The sequence below is a fragment of the Eptatretus burgeri genome, chromosome 2 (genome assembly GCF_056783735.1).
Source record: "Eptatretus burgeri isolate ZD-2024b chromosome 2, Ebu_testis_v1, whole genome shotgun sequence".
Lineage (NCBI taxonomy): Eukaryota > Metazoa > Chordata > Myxini > Myxiniformes > Myxinidae > Eptatretus > Eptatretus burgeri.
The window spans coordinates 10,779,569-10,792,994 of NC_140962.1; the positions used below are offsets into that span (position 1 = coordinate 10,779,569).

Consider the following 13,426-nt stretch of genomic DNA (forward strand, 5'->3'; position numbering starts at 1 on the left):
CTTTGAAGTTATCAAAAGTGCAAAATACTCGATATCATGGAACAACTTATCCCGTACAGTATTGAGAAAAAAAGAACATGGGAAGGATCTGTGAATGGCAAATTTGATTGGTCGAGATAACGTAAAACTCTGTAAAAAAATTTTGAAGTACTGTTAAACAGAAGGTTTTTGAAAGTGCCAATAAGGTATTCTGCAGTGTTCACGTGCAGGTAATGCACAAAAAATAAGAAACACCTCGGTAAATGAGGGACACCAAGCAATGGCTTCCACACAGGTGTGGTGCACGTGTTAAGCAAATAACATCCCAGCATACTTTGATGAGCATGACACTGATGTTATCAATATGTTGTGGCCTTCTCAATCACCAGTTCTGAACCCAATCAAGCATTTCTGGGATATTTTGGAACGACACCTGAGATGGTGTTTTCCACCTCCATCGGGTCGGTGTGAGTGGATCAACTTTCTTGTGAAAGAATGGTGCCGCATCCCTCATGCATAATTCCAGACGCTTGTGGACTCTTTGGGAAAATCGATGCGGCACATACAGGCCGTACAAGCAGCACATGGTGGCGCAATGTCCTATTAAGTGACTTTACATTGGTGTTTCCATTTTTTGTTGTTTTGTCCACTACCTGTACATAATTCAATTGAAATAAAAATAAAGGTCTTCGAAGTTGTACGAAGTTTATTGCTGTTGCTGCAGCGATTTTTACACCGCCTTCTTACTTCTGCCACCGAAGGTGGAAGGAGGTTATGTTTTCACCCCGTCTGTCTGTCTGTTTGTTTGCTTGTTTGTCTGTTTGTGTGCAGGATATCTCAAAAAGTTGTAGACGGATCCGGATGAAATTTGGTGGGCAGGTTCAGTGTGTGATAAAGAGGAATTGATTCCATTTTGGTGAAGATCCGGATCCAGCTACTAGAATTTTTAAAGTGATTCTTCACCATTGAGAGAAAGGGCGAAAAACAATAGCATGAAATTTCAAAGAGTTGTGGATGGATTCAAATGAAAGTTGGAGGATAAGTTGGGGAGGTGACTAGAACAAGCCAATTGGATTTTGGTTGAGGTCTGGATCCAGATTTGGCCTTTTGGTGGGATACAAAACATATACTGTTCAGCCTGGCGGCGGTATGCACTCCACCAAGTGCTGTTGTCGTGATTTTGTATCTACATTCAAAACGGAAAATATATTTAGGAACACCCTGTAAATTGTCAGCTGTATTTATAAGAAAAATTGAATTTTTAAAATGTGTCATCAGATGGTTTGCTTTTAAACGACATAAAAATATTCCAAACGATGACTTTTTTTTCCAACTCCTAAAAACTTCTATATCTTCACTGTAGTTCAAAAGCAGTTCGTTCTGACCCTCAATCAGATGTTGATCCGAGATCTTAAGGCGACTGAAATGTATTTTTCATTTTTCATTTGTCTGCCAGGGGCTGTACGCACAAATGTTTTGCCTGCAACATCATCATGAAGGACTTGCCTACTTTTGCACAGCACCTGGGCACTCAAGATCACAAGCACCGAATTTGCAAGCTTGGGTGGGACTTGAACAGCATGCCATCAAGTACCTCCAGGCAAGTACTTGACAGGGATTATCTTTGGATGCTCTGAAACACAAGTGAAGATCATGTTCTAAGCCTGCCTTGAAAAAAAACAAAAAACATTTTTGTTGAATGTTATTGGGAGAAATAATTGCTTTTTCATTTTAGCTGCCTAAAGCATGATGGACCCTTCATGTGTAAATGTGGTGGAATTTATTTTTCATCGTTTTCATTCATTTACGCATATGATATCCCCTTTCGAATATGCTGTAGTGTACAGATTTCATACTGAGTATCTGATTTGTTAGTTAGCTTCCATATATAAAAGTGTACATCATATGATCATTGGAATTTTAGCTTTTCTGCATTTTTGATTATTGTGCTATTTGTGAGCTGCAGTCAGGACACAATGGCTTTCGGAAAGCTAAGCCACGCTCTCTCTAGTGGGCACAACAAAACCACACCCTAATCACGGATTTAATTTCACCGTCCAAAGACCTGAATATAATCAGCCTGTAACTGACACAGCAGGATATGTCACACGACGATTGACATTAAAAAAAATTGGATTGCTCTTGTAATCGCAAAAATCTCAAAAACAACCAGATGTTGAGAATCGATCAAATCATACAAGGTTTATAAGTCGTCCTTACTCTATTCTTAACCTTGGTTATACATATTGCTTGACTTTGCATGGTGGGTTGCAGTCTCCAATGTTTCCTCTTTGACAGAGTACTTGATGTAAACGAAGGAGCACTATGTTTTGAGAAACTGCACAGGGAATGGGGTAAAGAAGAAGGAGAATAATAATAAAAATTCTTGCTGGTGGTCAGAAAGTTTAATGAGGGGCAATGACTGTGACCACTTCAATAGGATGGCAGAGGCAACTTGATCATTAACTAGACTTTGTGCCAGAATGGTTAGTGTTTTGTGTGAGTTTGGATGGTAAGCAGTTTGATTCCAAAGCTGGCAGTGTCATATCCAAGACTTTAAAAGTGGGGCATGTTGCTTCCTTGCTTGGTGCTCAGCATTTATAGTGCAGAGCCCTGTTCTTCACTGCACGGGCCACTGGCGGCCTAAAGTGCAGCCGATAATACTGTTAAGTGTTACGGCCACGGGTACTGAGTGTATTATGAGGGGGTTAATCCCCGTTTGTCCTCGGAAGAGCCAGACCTGGGGCCACCGCTCACAATTAACTTTGCAATACAGTGGGTTGCTTTAGAACCACGAACGCCAATCGGTTGACCACGAGTTCCAGTGTCCACCATCTATTTTTGCCATTTAACTGGAGGTCACGTGGTTTCCTGAACGGGGAGCGTGCCCTCGGCCAAGCACCAATCTTATCTTGATTCGATCTTAGTTAGGGTGGCCGAGTGTTTAACCGCTGGTGCGTGCCGACTATTACAGGTTAATTTGTTTGGTAATTACCTCCCAGTCCATCTAGTTTCAGACAATGCTGGATCAATGGAAGGAAAGGACAAGCACGGGTTGGAATGTCAACAAAGAAATTTATTAATAAGGAAGAAATCAATAAAAATAACTTTTTATTTCTGTGTGGTAAAAAAATAAGTACATTCAAATCAATCAAAATGATCGCAAGCAAATAAGGAATTAATCAGGCACTGATAGAAAAATGCACAAAGAACAGATGCTTATCCCTATGCCTTACTTAACAATTAAACACGAGACAAGGGTACCCAGCAGATCATTCGGGGGGGGGGGGGGGGGAGAGAAATCCAGTCTCGCTCACTAAATAGAAGTCGTCGTGCATCAAATAAAACGTCCTGAAATGTGTGAGCGTGCCTTGTCCATTGCCAGCGCCCTGCCTTGCCGTGCACCCACTCGCGAACAGGCTTGAACGCCAATCGATGTCACATCATCACCCAATCAGGCACCACAACCAAAGGACAGCTGTTAGGAGCTGTGAGAAGCTGAGGCTGCGAGAAACTGTATATAAGGCTGCAAGGCCGTCACCAACTGCCACAAACTCAACTGTCGCCAGCTCACCAAACGTCTGACTGAAACTGAACGAAGCAGCCCTCTGACTGGAACCGCCAAAGCGACCGCCTGACTGGAACCGACGAAGCGACCGCCTGACTGGAACCGACGAAGCGACCGCCTGGCTGGAACCGACGAAGCGACCGCCTGACTGGAACCGACGAAGCGACCGCCTGACTGGAACCGACGAAGCGACCGCCTGACTGGAACCGACGAAGCGACCGCCTGTCTGGAACCGACGAAGCGACCGCCTGTCTGGAACCGAAAATAGCCGTTGCCCAGCTGTCATCAATTGACACAAACTGTTGCAAAACTCTCAAAGCTGTAAGAACCGCAACCAGCTATTGCCAACTGACTGGAAAAAACGGACCTCTCGTCCTCTTTATAGTTGGCCCGTCTAGGCGGAGCCTTAAGCAGACTGCAGCCAAATCCACCTCGCACATTTGCACATCGTTGCACATGACAACCCGCCCGTCCCGCGATCATTCCTGGCTTACAATGCCATGTTTGTGCTGCTGGACGAACAGCAAAAAGCAGCCACTTGCCAGAATTACCAAGCGAAAATGTGAAGCGCTCATAAAATGTCCACAACAATTAAATTTTCACCTCAATGTTCAGCCCGATCCGAAAAAGAGCCATCTCTCGTCCATAGAGCTGCTGAACAGTGTGTCAAACATCGATGGAAAAGATGGGTGTCAACGTTGATGGAAAGAGGTGTATGTCGAGCTCCGTTGGGCTCACGGCTGTCTCACGTGCATGTATGTATCTGTCGTAAAGAGAAAAATGAGCTTTCCATAAGAGAGGGAATCTATTCTTTACCCTTCTCAACGCATCAAAGTTAGAATCCCACCAGACATGGGGATGGGTCTTTCCTGGACATGCATTTCAGGAAATAACTGTCTGAGGACCTAGATGTTTGTATGCATTCGTCGGATCGGATTCTGAAATCTGTAGCAATACATAAATGTGAAAACACCCCATCATAATCCGTAAATGCTATTCAATTGACCTAATTGTTTCAAATGAGTGTTCCACTGTGAAGCATAAAAGTACCATTACTATGCATTAGGATATGGTTACAGTATACAAACAATTACGCTTGCAGCCCATCTAACCACAACGAAGAAGAGTATGTGGAGGCGTGGCCTAATAGCAGCCATTATGGAGTCCTGCAGGCGGTGTGGTGGCTCTCACACTGATGTCATATCGGCAAAAGTAGCACCCCATCTAAAAAATAGTGAAGATCACTGGTGTAGAGCATGGACAAGGCCCATGGGTTGGCATTCACGGGGAGAAGGAATTTTGTTGTCTATTATACTGAGTGTGGAGAGAAAAGCAATGTCTTAAAGATGGCGCCAGTACGCAGAGTCCCCCAGTAAGTTCCGTCAAAATTCATCACATCCTTTATTGATGTACCATCATTATGTTCCTCCTGCGAGTCTTGCGTGGGTCATGTGGTATTCACATGATGTCCACCCAAAACTGGAATGTTGTCATCACATGATATCAAGAAGGGAATTGATGGGGAGGATTCCGAGTCGGTATATATTTGTTATTGCAAGAATAGTATGATACTTGAAGGATGCTTTTACACGCTTCCTGGTGTGAGGAAAGAGCAGGAAAGATAGATATGTGAATAATTCAAAAGCGACCGTGATAAGGGAAGAGTATCCATTATGGGGTATTTAACTTGCCCGGGATCGATTAGGTCCAGGGAAAGGGCAGAGCAGATGAGTATTTTATAGACCTAGCCCAAGATTGCTTTTTAACCCAGTTTGTAGAAAAGCCCATGAGGGGGAATGCTGTGTTGGATCTCTTTTTCAGCAAATGTCCCATTCTGGTCGAGGGACAAAAACATCTGGGGATGAGCGAACACAATATAATAAGCGCGACTACATTGTGGAGATGTGAAGTTTGGGACAGTGGTGTAAGGTTGTTGGGTTTCAGAAGGGCATACATTAAGGGTAAGATAAGTGATTTGGGAGCTTTATATTGGGTAAAGTTAATGAGTGGGCGGTCTGCATCGGAAAATGGGAAACCTTCAAGGAACAAATGTGTAGAGTGCAGAGTAGGTATATTCCAGTGAGGTGTAAAGGTAGAGGCAGAAATAGATTGTGGTGGTTGACCAGAGAGGTACACACGAAAATTAGGGAGAAGTCGAAGACATTGATTCAACACAAAACAACATGACTGGAGTCCGACTCTCTTATATAGGAGGAAACGGAGACTCCTTAAAAGAGAACCCAAACACAATTTTAAAATTTTTTTTGAAAATCATTAATCACGGTCAAATTTGAATTTTTTTTGCCAATAACAAAGTTCCAAAAAAAGCCCTTAAAGAGTCGATTTTCTCCAGTGACGTCACACCCAGAACCCACCTTGATCCAAATGGCGGCTCACATCGAGAAACGGTGTATTTCCAGCTCGAATTCCAATACCGATTCCACGGTCGTTGGCAACTGAAGGTTCTCAGTATGTTGAAACTGATCATTGGGATTTTTAAGAAACTGTTGGATCCAATTAGTAATGGAAACACTTTCGGGGGAATTGTGGAGCCGTATAGTTTCGAGACTTGAGCAAGTGATTCAGATGAAGGCAGAAGTGAAGATGGAGGTGTTGGTGAAGATTAAAACGCCGGTCACATGTTCACGTCAGATTGGAAGGCTTGCCTGTTCTTTTGTTCAATTGACTGTTAACGAGGGATTTTGTATCAATTGATCAGTTTTATTACGTCTGCAGAAATACCAGTCATCGCCCGACAGCCAACACGGCCCAGGCACACTCGGACACCGCTGACAAAATCGGTGCCGAATGCTTTGTCCCACCGTCACAGGCTGGCCAGGTGTCCTGTACGTTACAGGATCGTCCTGTTTCATGCTTTCATGGGAAGCCATTTATGTCTGTGGTCATGCTGTGTCGATTTCCGAACCCAGTGGAGGCTGGAGTGGTGTTCGGCGAAGTGGGGTGGTGGTGGGTATTCTTCGGGTAATGGTTGATGGAAATTTGTGGGGGGATGGTGGTGGGTATTGTGGGGAGATGGTGGAGAGGGGTGTGAGGTTGATAGTTGATGAGGGATTGTGGGGGGAATGGTTGAGGGGAGAGTGGTTTTGGGGGGTGGAGGGTGGAGGATGAAATGGGTGGGGGGGACCCTGAAAGTTTTTGCTTCCTGTCAAATCCTCTTGGAGGAGTAGATGATACATTGGCTTACATACAGAGACATGACAGAAGTAAACAGACACCATGATTTAAAAAGAATTTATTTATTTAACATTTGAAGAACATTTGGTCCATTTTATTATACTAGTGCGGGCCCGTAGGTGCGTAAACGACGACTGGATTGGGGCATTTTTTCACCCCTCCCTCTCTCGCCCCCTCCTCTGTCCCCCTCTCTCGTGCCAGTACCCTCTCTCGTGGGTGAGGCGTGCCAGTATGTGCAGCTTCGTTCCTTCACTCTCGTAAACGACGACTGGATTGGGGCATTTTTTTTTCAATTACATCGGACCAACCGTATCATAAATGGCCATAACTTGGGAAACACCTGGGAAACATACTCAGGTCCCCAGCATCAATTGTGACGTCATATCAAACGAAGAAGAATTGTGACGCCCCCTCTCTCTCGCCCCCTCCTCGCTCCCCCAAGTCTCGCCCCTCCTCTCTCCTCCCTCCTCTCTTGCCCCTCTCTCTTGCTCCTCTCTCTTGCTCCTCTCTCTCGCCCCCTCTCCCGCCCCCTCTCTCGCCCCCTCCTCTCTCGAATTGTGACGCCCCCCCTCTCTCGTCCCTTCTCTCTCGCCCCCCCCCAAACCTTGGGATTAATTAATAATTTGAACAATTAATTCGAACCTTGGGAAAAAACAGCTTTCAAACCTTGGGAAACACTTGGGAAACAGCTGAAACGGATAAAGAACGATAGCAAACCTTGAAAAGGCACATACTCAGGTCCCCAGCGTCAATTGTGACGTCATACCAAACGAAGAAGAATAATAATTGTGACGTCAATCGTGCAAAAAAAAAAAAAAAAAATATTGTGACGTCAATCGTGCAAAAAAAAATCAAAAATAAATATTAATTGTGACGTCATTCGTGATGTCATAGCATCACCGTGTTCTGTCATTGGTCGACAGATAAATGGCCGTAACTTGGGAACCACTCGTCCGATTGATATCAAACCTTGAAAAGGCACATCCGCGGGGCCCCGGCAATATTCATGGTAAGTTTCAATCAGATCGAACCGTCAATCGTGCAAAAAAAATAAGAATAATAAATAAATAAACATTAATTGTGACGTCATTCGTGATGTCATAGCACCGTGTCTTGTCATTGGTTGACAGATAAATGGCCCTAACTTGGGAACCGCTTATCTGATTAATATCAAAGCTTGAAAAGGCACATCCGCGGGTCCCCAGCAATATTCCTGGCAAGTTTCAATCAGATCGGACCGGCGGTCGTCGAGAAACGCTGGTTGCAGACAAACAGACGGACAGACAGACACGCACACGCGCACGCGCACACACACACACTGCTGGAATTATAGATAGATATACTAGTATTTTGTGGACTTGCCATTTGCAGATTTCAATGCTTTTACTCTTTCAGACGTAGAACTAATGAGTTCCGAAATTTTCTCTTGTGGGATTTCTGCCCAGGCTTCACACAAAACGTTAAGAAATTCTGCCCGTGATGTTGGTTTCCTGGACTTTTTCCGCACAGCTCGATTAAATATGGCCCAGAGGTGTTCAATGGGATTCATGTCAGGAGACTGACTTGCCCATGGAAGTCGCTTGATCCCATTTCTCTCCTGCCATTCTTTGGTCTTTTTGCAGTGTGGCATGGAGCTCCATCTTCCATGAACCGAGTGTTGGTTTTTGACCATCTGACAAGTGGAGAAGATGGGGAGAAGTCCATCCTCAAGGATAGAAATGTGCGTCGCAGAGTTGATGTTGCCAACACACTCCACAAGCTCTGACCGACCAGCACTTCAGATTGTTCCCCACACCGTCACTGAAAAACCACTGTGTTTGACAGTTGGCTGCAATTGGTTCAAACAAAACTCCTGACTGAAAAGTCTCCAGACCCGTACGCGTCCACTTTCAGAAAATTGAGTAAATTGGGACTTTTCTGAAAAAATGAGCTTGCCAAAACTCCAAGGGTCTGGTGGCCATCTCGTCAGCCCACTCTTTCTCCTTTGAATGTTGACTAGTCTAAGAAGAGGTTTTCTCCGAGCTGCTCTTCCATAGTAGCCCAGTTGATAAAGGTACCGCACGGCAATTATTGAGCTAACTTGGACCTCCTCTGCAATAACTGCTGCTTTGCAATGGGGAGTTTTCTCAATGGACCGCTTGACAGCTCGAAGACATCTTTCTGAGGGCCCAGATCGACCAGAATGGGAAGCTGTGGATTCCTTGCCTTCGCTGGTGAATTGCACAATCACCCGATAGACCGTAGAAAGCGGAATGCCAAGGTTCTGATCTCTCTGATGCTGGCTGACTCCACCTTCCGATTGGCCAACAATTCGTCCTCTTTGAAAATCGGAAAGTTTGTGTGCTCTCTAGGTTCGAGGCAGAGGTAATTGTCTTACAAGACCCAGAAACTCGTTTCTGCAAATAAATAGTCGAATATTAGTACAAATCACTGAGTAAAACTGCGTTATTCAGATGAAATGAAGAAATTTAAGGTGTCTATTTACTTCTGCCGCGTGCGTGCATGCGTGTGTGTCGTTATGTCTGGCTTTCTTCTTGGGACTACAGTGCAGTAATTGGTCTTTATTTTGATTGAGGCGTGGTTGAAGGATGCAGAACTTTGTACATTGGTAAGGAGGTGATTAAGAGAGGATCTGATAGAGATGTTCAAAATAATGAAGGGTGTGGACAAAATAGGTGCTTTGGAATTTTTCAACAGAGTGGACAGCAGAGTGGATAGCTATAGCTATGCACAAGGGGGCATAGCTATAGGGTAAAGAAGATGATAATGAGAACAGTTTTAAGGTAGGGGTCTTTCAGTCGGAGTGTAGTTAATCCATGGCATGGTCTCCCCGGAAAGGTAGTGGCAGTGGAGGGGGTGGATAAGTATTCATGGGAATTAGATCGGGACCTGGATATGTTGGAGATACAGGGGTTTAAGTGTATTGGCCGGACTTTGAGATTGTTTGTGTGTGGATGGTTAATCGATACTGGGGTTGGTGGAGCACAAGCATGGTGGGCCGAATGGCCTCCTCCTTCACCAGAGATCCTTGTGTATTATGTTGGATTAGTGACCCCCACCCTCACCCCACAATTTGATAGCTGTGCTTTGTAGACAAGAGTTTCCCATGATGTAACTAACCTATTATCACTTGGATCTAACATTTTATGAAGCTGTGCATACTTCCAACAAATCTGAACAGTCCAATCTATTGGGTGGAGCTTGATTTGTCTTGCATTTGGGGAAGATTGCAGAGCTGTGGTTATATACAACTAAACCTGCTTTGCTTCTCTTTCGGTTTGTTAAACCGGAACTTCAATGTGAGGAGGTCATTCGATCCATCAAAGCCTGTGCAATGGTTGCCAATTTTTGGTTGTTTGTCCATGCTCTATCCTTTTTGAATGCCGAGCATCACAAAAGGAAGAGGCACACACAGTTTTAAAATCTTATGCATGACTTGCCGGGACTTGAACTTCCAACCTCCCAGACCCAGCAGATGCTCTGTCCATTACTCCATCTTTGAGTCTGGTTTAAGATTACACGTCGTTTAAATAGTCTGTCTCCTGCGCAGCAGAAGACAAGGTTTTGCAATCACTTCTGTGTGTCTGTCTGTCTCTCTGTCTGGCCTTGCCGTAACTTCTTTTTAATTTTTTTTTTTTTACCATTTGAGCTTTTGGCATCAAATTTTCAACAAAGCTTTATTATGAGAGTGTGAATAAGACAAATTAAAATTTTACTCAAAAGGTCAAAGATCAGCATCACAAAAAACTTTCAATTTTCATCCAATTGACCTGAGATTTTAAGAATTTGTATATTGCGTCACTGAATTGGTTCCACCAATCAAAAGCTTGAAGCAGATTGGTTTTTTTTAATTTGTTTGTTTGTTTTTATTTCAATATCAAATGGTCAAGTTTGTATAAAATAATTTTTTTATCCGATTCAGTTGAAATTTGAGCAGGGTTTGCGTATTGGGTCACTTAAGCCTATTGCTTTTGATTTCAAAAGGTCAAGGTCACCAAAAATTGTCAATTATTTTGTATTTTTTTTTTATTAGCTGTTTTCATCATATTTTGCAGATGGAAGAAGTCTGAATACAAAGTGGGTGTTGGACGGGCTTTGTATTTTCAGATGCTTTCTCGTTGATTTTTTTTTGTGATGCAAAAGATGCTTGTATCATTGGTATGGTTTGTCCAATACTTAGAGTCGATCAGTGAGAACAGAAAAGTGTTTAATTTAATCCATGGTTTTATATTCGATAATGCTTCATTCTGTGATTGGAATATGTGGAGTTAATCCAAAAATGCAATCTAGAGTTGCATGTTTTTTTATTGTCTCTCTCCCTTTCTGTCATGGAATATCCAGATACAATCATTCACATTTGATCTCCAAGGTAAAGCATAAACTGCTCATTTAAAAGTATAGTTATGAATCATATGGCATGAAGTTATTTTGTTTTTAATCGTCTCTCTTGCAGTCAAGAGGTGGTGACACGGAAGAAGAATGCTGAGATTAAACAGAAAGAGACCATACCCACCCAAGAAAACTCAGTTCATGGGAATAATCTACCAGGGAAGACACAGATGGATCGACCCAAGTCATGTGGCAAGATGCAGCAAATGTACAATTTTGATGTTCAAAGCAGTTTGCAAAAAACTTGGCCAGAACAAAGCCAGAATTGCAATCTTTCAACCAATCAACATTTTCGCAATCCCAGCATGGTTGGTCAAAGAAGCTGGAGAGGTACTCAACGAGGGTTGTATAGATACTATGGCAATTGCTCGTTTCCGAACAAAAATGAATACAATGCCGAGGAAAGACATTACCAGAATAATTTCTACGCAGATGGTCCGGAGTACAATTTTGAAATGCCTTCCGCTAATCCATATCCTAATGGCTCTCATAAATGGACGGGGGATCCTGTTTGTCAAAAGTTTGAGAGTGCTGCAGCCGTTAACAACCGCTGGGTGCCTTATCCTTATCGACCACACCGTGGCAGAGGATTTCCAAGATTCAGAAGCCGAGGGGGGAATTTTTCCAGACAATTTGGCTTTTCACCACCATTCAGATTACCTTTGCATATGGAGCAAAACCCACAAAAGGAATTTCCAGTGATAATGAAGCCAAATCAGCCAGATGCCATGAGTAATTCTGTGAAAATGTTGCAGCCATATTCATCAAACGTTGTGAATTCTCTACATCAAAAAGGCACAGATTCAAATAATAGGATTGTAAATTTGCCACTTCCAGAAGCTGCATCATTGCAGAATAATGATGCTGAGCTGAAGTCTCAGGGTGGTAATATTGAGCAACTGCTGGTAGCGGCTCCACAAGTGAACTGCAGCTCAGGTTCCACAGCACCTCTGCAGGGCACAGCTGGAAATAACAAAAAAGAATGTTCAACCTTGCATAAACGATCTCCCCTAAGTGTGAAGCACCAGTTGGAAATTGAGAAAGTGAAGGGCACAAAGAAGGCTGGAGTTAATCAGATGAACGTTGAAGCAGGAATTGTACTCCCTCAAAGCAAATTGATGATGGGGAAAGAGAAAATGTGTGAGGACATTGGAAGCGCATCGTGTAAGTTGTCACCAAAAAATTGTGAGCAATCGAAGTCTATTCCTCCAAACCGAGAAGCTCAACTCAAGAAAGAACCAAATGGAAGTTCAAATGGAGTTTGCATGGAAAAAGCTAGGACGTTAGATGTTTCATCCAGTAAATGTGACCAAATAAAGGAGGAACCATCACCAAAAGTAAAGGACCTCCTCTCCACCTGTCTGGCAACATCCAGGAGTTGTGGAGAGGAAGAAACTATCCATGAAAAAATGTCCCACATTGTAGAAAGCAACACTAAAAACCTCGTTGGGATTGAACAAGATCAATTGAAACCTTTACCTAATACTGGTAATACAATGGGGGTCACGATCACTGATCGAAGTGCTCTGACAAAAATAGCATGCAATTTGTTCAGAGAAAAACAGCCAACATTCGCAGATTCCACCTCATTTAAGAAGAAGGGAGTCTTGGCTTCCCAAAAGCCTTCATTGACATCTGTCAAATCAGTTGATGCAGACGTGCTGCCAAGTGATGGCTTTGCATGTCCAGAAACCAACCTTGCTGAAAGTACTCCAGAGGCTGAGGAGTTGCAAGAGCAAGCTAGTGGTGGAGCTCTCGCCTTCTCAAAACTCCGGTTGCCCACTGCCCTGCAGCGTGATCTTGTTCGTCATCTGGCACCATCTCGTGGTCGTGCTGGCTCTGCAGTCCCAGAGCCTAACTTGAGCCAAGCACGACACCGAATCTCATATGGTGCGAGTGGAGGAGCAAATACTTCCACTGGTTGTTTATCTGGAAATGGAGGGGAGAGTCAGGCAGCTGGGGTAGCACGGAAAAGTGATTCTGACCGTGAAGGTTCCAGTCTTAAACCAGCCCTACAGCAGTTGCTTAAGATACCGCAACGAAGCATTGACTGGGAACAGGCATTTCGGGTGGTGACTCGTCTTCGGCAGGAAGCCGGGAAAGGCCAACCAAGGTATGTCTTTTGTGTGGTTTTTTTTGTTGTTGTTTTTTAATATAAAAAATATTTTATTTACAGTGCCTTCAGAAAGTATTCATTCACACCCCCCTTGACTTTTTCACATTTTGTTGTGTTACAGGTTGAATTTAAAATAGGTTAAACTGTGATTATTTTATTTTGTCACTGATCCACACAAA

General features: G+C 43.5%; 1 protein-coding gene across 1 annotated transcript in view; it reads left to right on the plus strand.

Moving 5' to 3' along the window:
* ZNF106 (zinc finger protein 106) overlaps positions 1-13,426 on the plus strand; it is a 102,433-nt gene that overhangs the window by 9,128 nt on the left and 79,879 nt on the right. The window contains exons 5-6 of the mRNA XM_085862712.1: positions 1,436-1,579; positions 11,196-13,244. Of these exons, the coding sequence (XP_085718838.1) occupies positions 1,436-1,579; positions 11,196-13,244 (2,193 nt within the window). The remainder of the gene's footprint in view (positions 1-1,435; positions 1,580-11,195; positions 13,245-13,426) is intronic.